General features: G+C 28.0%; 1 protein-coding gene across 1 annotated transcript; it reads left to right on the top strand.

The window, feature by feature from the left end:
- The first annotated feature begins 6,282 nt into the window (after positions 1-6,282).
- Positions 6,283-8,092, top strand: LOC120086553 (transmembrane protein, putative (Protein of unknown function, DUF599)). Its single transcript, XM_039043262.2, has 2 exons — positions 6,283-6,729; positions 7,434-8,092. The coding sequence occupies exons 1-2, from the start codon at positions 6,556-6,558 to the stop codon at positions 7,977-7,979; spliced, it is 720 nt and encodes a 239-aa protein (XP_038899190.1). The 5' UTR covers positions 6,283-6,555; the 3' UTR covers positions 7,980-8,092.
- Positions 8,093-14,321: the final 6,229 nt, after the last annotated feature.

Raw genomic sequence — 14,321 nt, forward strand, 5'->3', positions numbered from 1 at the left:
ACATATCGTTTATTTCGCTTCATTATATATAAGATTTTTCCAATCCTTCATGCGAGTCATCCATTAGGAGAATTGCAAAAACCACCCTTGAAGTATGGTAGTGATAGCGATTTATACCTCTAAATTTTCTATTCTTAAAATTAAGCCCTCAAATATTTAATATTAGAAAATTATATCCCTAGTTAAAAGATTCCCTCTTTTTCGACTTCTCTTCTCTCTTCTTCTTAACTTTTCAAGCCAAAATCAATCCCAAATCTCATATAGACTTTGAATTAAGGTTTTATAGATGCTTGAGAATAGGAGTGTTCATGGTTGGGTTGGGTTGAAAGACTGTTTAGACTTAACCCAATTATTCGGGATGTAAATTTTTTCAACCCAAACAACCCTTATTAAAAAATGAACCTAACCCAACCCAACCATGAAATATTTGGGTTGGGTTGGTTCGTGTTAATCAGGTCATTTATTATTCTAAAAAGAAGCAAAATGTAAATATGTAACAATTTAATTTAATTATTTTTATATATTGAATTAAAATTAACAACTCAATTTCAATTTATATAGTGAAAATTTTCTTTCTAAAGTGTAAAGAAATTACTTTTTAAGAATTTTTGAAGAATAAATTATTCAAAAAATATTTAAATTAAATAAAATTAAATCAATATATGTATAAATAATTGTGTTATAAGAAATAAAAATTAATTTTAAAGTTAATAATAAATTCGATTCGAGTTATATTAGGTGAATCCATGAACAACTCCACCCATAAAATTTTCATTTATTTGAACTCAACCCAACCCAAATGAGTTGACAACCCAACCCAAACCGCACAGGTTGGGTTGGACCGATAGTTTTTTTGGGTTATCAGATCTTTTGAACACTCCTACTTGAGAATAAATGATGCTTGGGAATAAGATGTCTATGAATCAAAGATGGTTTTATTTGGTTATGTATGAGAACGAGAATAGAATGTCTGGGAATTATTAAACTTTTTTATGCAATTATAAAGTATAAAATTAATAAAAATTCATTTCAATAATTAATGTTTGTTTGTTAATTTATTTTTATTATATTAATTTATTAAATCAATTTTAAGCCATTAAAATTTAACTAAATTTACGCAATCACCCTCCAGCTTAATATATTTATTATTAATTAATTTTTTATATTGCACATTTATATTATCGATTTTTATTAAAAAAATATTGGTAATTAATTTAAATATCATTTTTTTTTTTGTAGTTTTGTTAATTGAAGAGTTAATTAACTAATTATTTAATGTCAATTATAAGTCTTAAATATATATATAAAAGAAGTTGATATAAATTAATTGATTTTAAATCATCAAACAATATTTTTAATTTTAAAAAAATAACTATGATTATAGATTAAAAGTAGAAGTACAAGTGTACAAGATTGTTTAATTGAAAAAAATTAACTTGTTTTATTATGAGTTAATTAATTAATATTTTTTAAAATATTAATAAATAATTTATGATGTTAATATATATTACTAATAAAAAGGGATCTAAGCAAATATAATTATGACTATTCATATTTTTTTAAAAAGATTATGGTTTTCATATTGATTCATTATAATAGAATAAATTATTATATTAATATTATTGATAAAATTAATTATATATGTCAATTATAAATTTAATTTAAACATATTTATAAAAATTAAATAAATTAACCAATATCAACCAAGAAGAAAAACAAATAACATAAAAAGATAAAAAGTAAGAGAGAGAAACACCATTAGAAATGGAGAAAACTCATCCATTTGAGTGGTTATGAAAAACTTCAATTGATGGAAATATGAAATGTTAAAAATTCTACCAAAGATGGTGATAGAATATCATTTCTCACTTTAACTTTTATTCCCATGAACCAAACGAGCCATTAGTTCCACCAACCATTATTAATTTTTCAATCATGCCTATTTCTTGTTCCCACTCTTTCACTTTTTTCCCTCAATTTTCATTAAAAAATTAAAAATAAATAAATTTTCACATTTATAAGAGTTAGGTTTTATTTTTACTTTGATGAAAAATTGAAGGTTTAATTTTTGCAATGAAAAGTTTAGAGATTAAATTGCTACTACCACCATAATTTGTCCTCTACTTTTTAGAAAAGTGATCATTTTGATTTTCATTTGTAAAATCTTAAACACAAATATTATACGCAATAATGAAAACAACTCTCTAATACAAATCAATAGCAATATTTTTACAAAATTAAAGGAATGAAATCTCATGCTAAAATAATCTTATTCCAAAGAAATGAGATACAAATGAAAAGGAAAAGATGAAAATGTTGTTACATTTTTAATTTTCACCGATTTTAACCTATACACGAAAATGTTAAAAAATGTTTACATTCTTAAATTAGCGATAACATATATTTGTTTGTGTTTATTTGAAGAAACGTCAAGGAAAATTGACAAATATGGGCCCAAATGATTCCATCTTTTGAATAATTGTTTATGAAGACCTTTGCCGATAAAGATGATGTCAGCGTAAGGCTAAAATTAAATTACCTTTATACCCTTATTTCTTTTCAATTTCATTAATATTCTTCAATATTTTCACCAACTTTTTAGTAAAAAGTTAAATTCTTTTACCAAACCTTTTTTTAAATCTAATTCTATCAAATGGAATGATAGATTTTAAAACAATTTTCCACGTTTTTAGGTTATACAACATCATTTTTTTTATATGGATTAAGATAATTGATATCTTTTAAAAAATAGTTATTTCAACTAGAACAACTTGGCTTAATGGAAAAAAAAAGGAAAAAACTAAAAATTATTGCTGGACTATGTAAAGGAAAGAAAGTCAGAATTTTTCTGAAAAAGAAAAAAAAAAAACAAAAATTATGAATCACGAATTCATAAATCTCAATCGAAGAATTCATGATTTTCGAGAAAAAAATCTTTTTTAAACAAATTATTGTTTCTTTCACTTTTTCAATCTTTATAAGAAAGTGATCCAAATAACTGAGATGTAAGTTTTTTTTTTTTCCAACTTTAAATCTTTATATTTGAAAATCCAAATTTTACTAAAATTGGTTGAATTATAAAAACTCAACTAAAAAAACTTTGGAAACTCGGTAGACTGGGAAAATGGGAGTGAAGAAGAAATTTTTTAGTAGAGACAAAGGTGGAAATAGTAGAAGTTTAAATATTATTGGACTCTCATAGGGGCATTTGTGACCTTTCATCTACCAAGGAGTCCCAAAAATATGCTCTTTTTTTCCAAAAAAGGGCCCATTTTTATAATTAAAAACTCAAATGGCCCCTTTTTTTTTTTTTTATCAACTTCCCAAAAGTTAAAACAAATCTTATTAATTATATATTAAATACCTAAATCTAAATTTTACTTTTGTTGTTTTTCTCTCAAATCACGATAACAAATACTCAAAATGTTAAAAATTGAAAATAAAGGGATTAGAATAATATTTAAACAAAATATTAAACTACTACTCATCATTTTTTTTCTTCTTCTAGAAAAAAAATACCATTTTTTTTATCCCCAGACAGAGTCTAATTTCCTTCCTCCTAAGTTTTCAAAATCTATTTTATCCTTTAGATTTGAGTTAGGTTTCAAATTGGTCCCTAGATTTCAATATAATTTACATATTTAATTTTTTTTTTTTTCTAAATAATCATTTTTTTGCCTTTAATGTTAATTATTTATTATAAAAGAATTTAAAATTCATAAATAAATAAGTTTCATTATTTTTTTCAATATTAAAATTAAATTTAAAATTTCAATTCCTAATTATTTAAAATTAATTAATAGATATCAACATAAAAAACTAAGAATGAATTTAATGAATCAAAGTGAAATTAGCTCAGTGATATTGGAATGTGCTCTAATCCAAGAGGTGAGAGGTTGAATCCCCCACTCCGTAATTGTTGTACTAAGAATGGATTTAATGAAAAATCGAGAATAAAAGTGTAAGTTTTGAAACCTAAGGACCAAAAAAAAAAAAAAAACTCAAAACTTAACGACTAAATATGTAACATTTTGAAACTTAAGGATCAAATAAAAACTAGACCAAAATTGTTTTATTTTTCTTATTATTTTTTTTCTCTCTTTTTGAATTTAATAACTTGCAGAGTTGGAAAAGTTTAAACCTCTTATCTTTCAATCAAAGATATATATCTAAACGAATTGAGCTATGTTTCAAGTTAATACTCTTCATAGTTACGCACACATAATCACACCCTATCACTTGAAATGGTAGGGGGTAAACATTTAAAAATTTATTCGAAAACGATAAAGTCATGCATTAATCATGATACATTTAAATCATAACTAATCACATATTAGAAAAAAGGAAAAACAAACAAACAAAAAATATATATCCTATACGTTTTCCTAAGAATCTTGCCCAGAATAGGTTCATTCCACGATTCACCAAAGAAGGCATTTGTAACTGCTTAACACATATATACGTCTATACTTCAAACGTTTGAGGGCACTTTATGTGCCCAATTAAATTCCCTTTCTTTGGGTATTAATAGGAAACGTAGAAAAATAAAGCAAATTATTAATTTCAACTTTTCCAAAACTTTGAGAATCTAATAATTGGTGGGTGTAATTTTCCATTGAGAGTATTTTTTAAAAAAAGATATGGTTAATTTATAGGAATATTTAGTTTTGTATTTATTTAAAAAATTGGATTTACGTACATTTTGAGTTATAAGAATAAACCTTCCATTGCTGACCAATAATTTCAACACATGACGATGTTGCATGTGATCATTATTTTAAAATATATATGTATGTTTTAATTTAAAAAAATTGCATGTGATGAACATCCTTTTAAAGTTGGTGATTATAACTTCAACCCTCTTCGGTTTTAGGCCAAACATGGAATTTATTCAATTTAATGCATTGCAAAGTATCTATTCTGTAATGCAATAATTAATATGAGCTCATTATTAATAATAATGATGAAACTATTATTTTGACCAAACATATTTTATCGACTTAAATGCTTAATATGATAAAAATAAATAGATAAATAAACAGCCTTAAATGCTGATTTTTTTTTTATAATTAAGTTTAATAAAAATAAAAAATTAAATACTATTTTGGTCTTATACTTTTGGTTTTTGTTGATTTTGGTTCATGTACTTTCAAAATGTTCATTTTACTACATATACTTTTAATTTTGATTCATCTTGGTCCTATACTTTCAAACTATTCATTTTAGTCCACGTACTTTTGACTTTAGTTCATATTGATCCTTGAACATTCAAAAAGTTATCATTTTAATTTCTTAAAAATGAAAAAAAAAAAATTTGAAAATAATGGACCATAATTATCACTTTTTAAAAGTACAACAATCAAATTGAAGCAAAGTTGAAAATATAAGGATCAAAATGAACATTTTAAAAATATAGGGACCAAAATGAACTAAAGTTGAAAATATAAAAACAAAAATAAACTTTTTGAAAGTACGAGTACCAAAATTAACCAAACCAAAAGATTAGGAATCGAAATAGTATCTAAAAAAAAACATTATTGACAACATTGAATGTATTCTTTTAGGACGTGAGATTCAATTATTCTATATCTCATATTTATTATACTAAAATCTTATATACCATTCTAGCAAGCTAGATTGTTGTTATTATTATTTTTTTTTAAGATTGTAATTTTATGTTCAACCATGTATAAAAATAATAATGATCACATATCGAACTCGGTTGGTGAAATAATAACTAATATTTTATTCTCAGTTAACACCTTCCTTTAGTACTCTTATTAGATCTAAGTGTTAAGATGTTCATCTTTAATAATATATATATATATATATATATATATATATATATATAGATTAGCACTCTAATTATCCCATATAATTTAATCCCTCTCAAAATCTTTATGAATTCTTTTAATGAAGATGACGTGTCTTCAAAAATTGATGTGAAATTTACATCTCTATATATATATTCCTGCATAGATTTGTTCTAATCTTCCTACTCCCACTAAAATACGTATATAGCGATTAACTTATATCATCATTTCACTAAACTAACATTAACTTGAATGTTATTAGCAAATGTAGTGAACTAAAAGTAGCATAAAAGGACAAAACTCCCCCCATAATGGGTAGAAAAATATTTGGTTGAAAAAGATAAAGGAGGGATGGGGGAAAAAGAAGTGCTTTTTTTTTCTTTTTTTTTTTTTTTTTTTTTTTTTTGTGGTGTAATGACATATTGATGAGAATTTTCACAATACACATTCTTTTGCTTTTAAATTATTTGAGGGGGAAAAAGAAAAAAAGAAAAAAAGAAAAAGGATAGTGTGGTTCCTTAAGTTAATTACTTGACCAAGTGAATCACGTCTTCAATCAAGTCCACATCCATCCCATTGCCTCTCTCTTTTCTTTGTATATATAAGTGCTTTGTTTCTGCAGCCATTTTGGTAGTGCAAAGACCAAATATCTCTGATTCTAGCTGGCTAACTAGAGATATTATTATTATTATTATTATTATTATTTATAATAAATAATAATAATAATTAATAAAAATAATTAATGGGGGTAGAATGGAGAAGCTGTTATTTGGACATAATCTTGGTTCCATTAGGGTTTTTGATAAGCACTGGATATCATGCATGGCTTTGGCATAGAGTTCGGACTCAGCCTTTCACTACTCTCATTGGCATTAACACTAATGCTAGACGTTTTTGGATCTCTTCCATTTTACAGGTCTTTCTTTTCCTCTCTATTCTTGTTTTTTTACCCTTATTAGAATTGTGTTCAAGTATAACTTCTTCGTTTCTATCCTATCGTTGTTGTCGTTTTCTTTTTCTTTGAGTTGTTCGATCCTTCGGTTGATGTAAATTATGATGTCATTGGTAAAATTAACGATTTGACACTCGTCTGATTAAGAATAAACATGTTTAATGATTCAACAGATGATGTGATTCTTATAGGCTCAATCTTTTGAAATTTTTGGCTTGAGGCCGTAATAACCACCTCTTCAAAGATATATTCATGCCCTCCTTCTCTCTTTTGGAAGACATCTCCCTTGCTGCAACAAACTAGTGTTCTAAGTCTAACCTATTTGTAATTATGATACTTCCTCTCTTGCTTTAATAAATTGGAAAGTTTTCCTCGATCTCTTCATAATTTGTACATCTTTTAATTAATGGAGTATTTCTTTTTAATATTTGTTCTAACTAGTTGAATTATGTTTGAGATAAAAATCTTTACGGATCTCGTTTCTAGATCTTTCAATAACTCCATCAAAGCATTTTCACTATATTTAGATGGGATATCATTTCTTCACTAGTTGATATCAATAGTTATGAATCTTTTTTTTTTTCCTTGTAGGCAAAATAGTTATGTTTTTGTTTTTTTCTTTTGGTAGATTATAATAATTATTAATTTGATGGGGTTGAAATTTACAGGATAACGAGAAGAAAAACATCCTAGCCGTCCAATCATTGAGGAACACGATAATGGGATGCACCCTAATGGCCACCACTTCGATTCTACTCTGTACGGGTCTAGCGGCAGTATTAAGTAGCACATACAGCATAAAGAAACCCTTAAACGACGCCGTTTACGGAGCCCACGGCGATTTCATGTTGGGCCTTAAATACGTGACTTTACTCACACTATTCCTCTTCTCCTTCTTCTGCCATTCCCTCTCCATCAGATTCATAAATCAAGTTAATATTCTCATCAACATTCCCTCCGGCGCCGCCGCCGTCACCTCCGATTACATCTCCGATCTCCTTGACAAAGGCTTCATTCTCAACATCGTCGGCAACCGCCTCTTCTACGCCGCCCTGCCGATGCTCCTCTGGATTTTTGGCCCTGTTTTGGTCTTCGTTTGCTCTGTTTCTATGGTCCCTGTGCTTTATAATCTCGACGTCGTTTGCTCTTCCGCTACCCGAAAACGGAAGACGATCGTCGCCGGTGAGGGCAATGGCGAGCTTAATAATGTTTAGGATTTGGTTTTTTTGTTTCTGTGGATGTGATGTTATGTATAATGTGTGCACTGAAATTTGGAACGGACTTCTGAATGCAAATAATTGACAGTGCAAATGTCGCTGATTTCTCACCCACGACTTCTTGTATAAAATAGCTTTAACTCACATGCTACTCATTTCTTTATCAGTAAAAAAAATTATAAAAAATAAAAAATACTACGTGGCATTATTTTATTTGACTATGCTTGGAATGTAGCAATATATTCAAGAAGCACTCAAGTTTTTCGTAAAATAATTCCATTTTTATTTTTTATTTTTTTATTAAGAACCTCTATCCTCGCAGTATTAAATTTCTATCGTTTACTTGTATTCCACGTAGATATGAATGATGAAACAATATTTCACAAGAAAATAAGTAACAAAATGTCACTAATCTAAATATAATAGACATGTTAATTGGTTAAAAATCATAAAATATTTATTCATTAATTTAAATTTACTTTTTGTTTTTATAAATTTTCAAATATCTATCAAAATTGACATTTTATCAATATTTTCATCAAAATTTCCGTAAAATTAGAATCTTGATATTTCCGCCAAAATGAACATTTTGTACCTTGATCATATTTATGCTTGATAAAATAATTTGACATTTCTATTTATGTTAATTCGTGTGAAATAACACGCAATTATTGTATATTTATGTAGAAATTGTTGTGAAATTGAGGAGCACAACGGGAACACAGATATGGAAAAAATAAAATATAATAATAATAATAAATATAATATAATATAAAAAACTAAAATCATAAAATAACTAAAATTATAAAATTTGGTAATAGAAAATTTAGTGAAATTTGAAGTGGATTTCTTACCAATGGGTGTGTGATTTTAAGATCCACAAAATGTCACTATTTATGGGCAAAGTGGCAAGTATGATGTGGACTTACATAGACACCAAACATGAATAACTACAAGGCACATGAACATACTAAGTAATGGGCATATATTTATTATTATAATATTCATAATACTTCCCCTTAGATGTCCATATATATATATATGAAATATGCCTCGTTAAAACCTTACTAGAAAAAATCCAATGGGAAAAACCCTAGTGAAGAAAAAAAAGTACATATTTCATATAATATATACTCCTAAAAGAATACAATATATTTATTCCCCTCGTGAAAATATCACTTAATATCTCTGAGTCACCGCATTCTAATGTTGTGCACCAATTTTTCAAAATTGCGATTGGTAATGTCTTTGTAAATAAGTCTGTCAGGTGATCTTTCGAACAAATTTGTTGTACAGTGATGTTGTCATTTTCTTCAAGATCATGAGTGTAGAAAGCTTCGGTGAAATATCATTTATTCTATCTTCTTTAATATATCCTTTTTTGATTTTGGCTATGCAAGCTGGGTTGTCTTCGTATAATATTGTTGGAGAGTTTTTATTAGAAGACAAGCCACATGTTTTACGAATGTGCTGATTCATTGATCTTAGTCATACACATTCTCGACTAGCCTCGTGAATCGCAAGAATTTCAGCATGATTTGAGAAAGTGGTCGTTATGGTCTGTTTTACTGATCGCCATGATATAACAGTTCCTCCACATGTAAAAAGATAACCGGTTTGAGATCTAGCATTGTGTGGATCAGATAAATATCCAAAATTTGTATAACCAATTAGATCAAAATTTGATTTATTTAAATAAAATAAATCCATATCGATTGTTCCTCGGAGATAACAGAATATATGTTTAATTACGTTCCAATGTCTTTTTGTAAGAGAAGAACTATATCTTGAACGGAAAACCATTGAAGGTTTTCGCATCGAAATGCAGGGATCGATTCCAATTTTCGTTTTTCACATAATTCCCAAGAATTACAGAATTAAGAAGAAAGATTATGCATTCAAGAATAAAATTACAGCATACTAATAAAGGGAAGGAGAAAAAAAAATTGAAGAACACTTTCTTCAAGAACTCCCTCAAACATATCTCTTCTTCCAAAAGGGACACCACCAAATGAAGCCTTCTATATTCTCCTTAGGGTTTAAGAATGACATGAGGTGTGGGCTTTGCCTTAGGGTTTTGGAAGAGAGGAGGAGATAGAGAGAAAGAAAGTAGTTTTCTTTTCTATAAATTTTTTTTTTCAGAGAACACAACTCACAGAGAAAATTGTGGAAAAAGATTAATCAAGACCATTCATTCTTCCACAACCCATGTTATTGAATGAGAGAATGAGGGGAGGGAGTTGTAACTCCCTCTATTTAATTAATTTAAATTAAATTAATAATATATATATATATATAGTAACTATTTTATCATATATATATATATACACAATATGTATTATAATAAATATAACATATAGCCTATAGTTTTATATTGTATCAAATATAACATAACATATAATTTTATTTTCTCTCAACTATACATGGCATTTAATATAAATCGTATTTATATTAAATTCACTTATATGAATCTCATTCATATAATTAATATTTGAATCATATTCAAATATTTAATTCCTCTCAACTTATTTATGATATTTAATACAAATCATAAGAAAATTATTTCAAATAGTAAAAATGTTGAAAATATTTATAAGATATAGCAAAATTTTAGAACTACTAATGATAAACGTTATTGATAGACTTCTATCAGTGTCTATCAATATCACTGTTAGACACTGATAGCAGTGTCTATCAGCATCTATCATTGATAGTTTTAAAATTTTGCTATATTTTATAAATATTTTGTTTTATTTTTCTATATTTAAAAACAACCCTAAATCATATTTATATTAAATTTAATTACATGAATCTCATTTATATAATTAGTATTTGAATCATATTCACATACCTCTCATATTACCTTATATTATAATGTAGCAAATACATTATATTAATTATATTACATATATAATTAATTCCCTCAATTAATTTGAACACTTCAAATTAATCCAAAATTAATTCTCAACTAAATCCCTATTGAGCTACAGAGGGGACCTAATGGACTTGTAGATCGAAGCTCCAATGGTATTTGGATAATTAATTAAACTCTTTAATTAAATTACCCAACATCCATTAACTACTCGTCATTCCACTAAAGATCGACAGTTGCACTTTTCGCACTACAGATAAATTTCTGTGTCCATTAGATATAACAAATCAACAACGATGACCCTTCACAAATTGCTCATTAGTATAACTGGGCCAAAATTACCGTTTTGCCTCTGTATTTACATCTAACTCCTTAAATACCATTGATTCCTCTAATGAGCAATAAGTCATAGTCCAACTATGACCAAGTCCCTCTTAAGCCAAGAGAGGGTGTGGCCACTATGTTCAAGCCTTGAAATCAGTCCTTAAGAGAGCAATTTATTTACTTACCCCGACATCAAGGAATGAGTGAATTCGGTTTTTGTAGTTATGTTTCTAGCTCCCCAGTTAGACGAATCCCCAAAATGGTAGGCTTATTGAGTTGGCAATCTGGCTACTCTCACCTATACAAATCAAAGGACCGCCTTCGTGAGCAGGATTTCACAACTCATTCAGGATTCAGGTCATGTCACCTATGGTCATCCTAGTGAAATGTAAGTCTCTATTATTAATGGCGTTATATAATGAGACTAATCATTTCATGGTCCGGCCTTATAAAAACTATTTGTATAGGATACCCCCGCTCACATGTCTCCATATGAATGATTAGATCATTTGTAACACTTTACAACACTTGTAACACCTACAAAGGGGCCGTATCCGTAATGCTACCAGGATAAGGTTGGGATAAGGTATGCCCAATCTTTTCCATTTACTACATACCATTTAGCTTATTATTTAAACAAGATCCACCCGTATGTCTCTACATACTTGTTTAAATTACATAAAATAATCTAGGATCTTTAGTTTATTGGATTGGGTGTATACTCATAAAATAATTATTATTATATTAATAACAACTTGTTTATACAATGTTCACAAACTACGAGAATACAAGAGATTTAGGATACCAATCCAACATCTAGCTAATAAATTTACTAAAAATGCAATATCATTATTAGCAAGATACATAAGTGCACATTATGTATTATCATCATTAATAACAACTTAGCTAATAATCTAGGATCATCATTAATAACAACTTGCTTTGTATTATTAGCAAGATACATAAGTGCACAAATTGCACTAAGATATAGTACTTTGGGGCTAAAAAGTTCTTCATTATCTTCTTGAGGTCGAAATATATCTTTCTTTATATCCAATGAATGGATTTCCATTGGAATCTTTAATGGATGTGTTTTGTCCATATCAAACCTTTTCAAAAAAATTTCTGTATAAGTTGACTGATGAATAAATATTCCATCTGCTAAATGTTCAATTTGAAAACTAAGGAAAAATTTATTTTTCCGAGATCTTTCATCTCAAATTCTTTCTTGAGATATTCTATTGCCTTTGAAAGCTCTTCAGGAGTTCTATTTATATTCAAGTCATCAAGATATACAGTTATAATAGCAAATCCTAATTGTGATTTCTTTATAAAAACACACGAACATATTGAATTGTTTTGATATCCTTCTTTCAATAAATGTCCACTCAGGAAATTGTACCACATCCATCTTGATTGTTTCAATCCATATAGTGGTCTCTGTAACTTTATTGAATACCATTCCCTGAAATTTTATGTATATGTTTCAAGTACCTTAAATCCTTTTAAGATTCTCATATAAATATCATTATCAAGAGATCCATATAAATATATTGTGATTACATCCATAAGATGCATATCCAGACTTTCATAAACAGTCGTCAATTAAATATCTTAGTGTAATTGCATCCACCACTGGAGAATATGTCTCCAAATAATCAATACCAAGTTTTTGTAAAAATTCTTGTGCAACTAGTTTTGCTTTGTATCTTATGACCTCATTATTTTCATTTCTTTTTCTCACAAATACCCATTTGTATCCCATAGGTTTGACATCTTCTAATATTCAGACTACTGGTCCAAAAACTTGTCATTTCGAGAGTGAGTTTAATTCTGCCTTGATTGCTTCTTTCCACTAAAGCCAATCTTTTCTATGTCAACATTCTTCAATAGATTTTGATTCAAGATCCTCATTTTCAGATATAATATCAAGAGTAACATTATATAGAAAAATGTTGTCGATAATTACATTAGTTCAATTCCATCCTTTTCCTGTCATGACATGGTTTATTGAAATCTTATTACTATCTTTAGGTATTTCACCTTCCTCACTAGTCATGTCGAGGATTTTTTTCATGAATATTTACATCCTCAACCAATTCCTTTTCACTATTAATTATTTTTCGTTTTTGAGGATTTTTATCTTTGGAACCCACTGGTCTACCACCCTTCTGGCATGTTTCAAACTCATTAGTGACAACTTGTTGTATTGAGATATCAATTTTTGATGGAATATTTGTCGTTGGTATATGTGACCTCGATATTTTCTTGCATCTATAAATACATCCGGTAGTTGATTTGCTATATTTTGCAAATGAATTATTTTCTAAACTTTAAATTCACATTGATCTGTATAGAGATCTAAATGAGACAATAACGATGCATTCCATGTAATTTCTTTTTCCAACTTCTTAATTCCTCTCCCGAATGTTGGAAAATTTATCTCATTAAAATGACCATCAGCAAATCGTGAAGTAAATATGGGTTCAAGGTATTTGATAATTGATGGGGAATCATATCCAATATATATTTCTAATCTCCTTTGAGGACCCATCTTAATGCATTGTGGTGGAGTAATCGGAACATATAGTACATACCCAAAAATTATCAGATGGAAAATATTTGGCTCATGACTATAAGCTAATCGGAATGGCGAGTACTTATGATCTACTAGCCTAATGCGTACAAGTGATGTTGCATGCAAAATAGCATGTCCCCAGACATTCAAGAAGCTTAGCTCTCATAAGTAGTGGTCTTGCAATTAATTGCAAACGTTTTGTAAATGATTCTGCTAAACCATTTTGTGTATGAAAATAAGCTACAGAATGTTCAACAGTTATCCCAATTGACATACAATAATAATCAAAAGCTTGGGATGTAAAGTCACCAGCATTATCAAGACTAATAGTCTTAATTGTATAATTAGGAAATTGTGCAATTAACTTAATTATTTGAGTAAGTAGTTTTGCAAATGCAAGATTTCGACTTGATAATAAGCACACGTGTAAACTATCTACTGGATGTATCTATTAATACCATAAAGTATCTAAACGGTCCACTTGGTGGGTTAATGGGTCCACATATATCACCATGAATTTGTTCTAAAAATGCAGGTGATTCAGCCCTCACTTTAGTTGGTGATG

Source organism: Benincasa hispida, chromosome 9 (assembly GCF_027475165.1).
Source record: "Benincasa hispida cultivar pf3 chromosome 9, pf3_genome.v1.1, whole genome shotgun sequence".
NCBI classification, from domain to species: domain Eukaryota; kingdom Viridiplantae; phylum Streptophyta; class Magnoliopsida; order Cucurbitales; family Cucurbitaceae; genus Benincasa; species Benincasa hispida.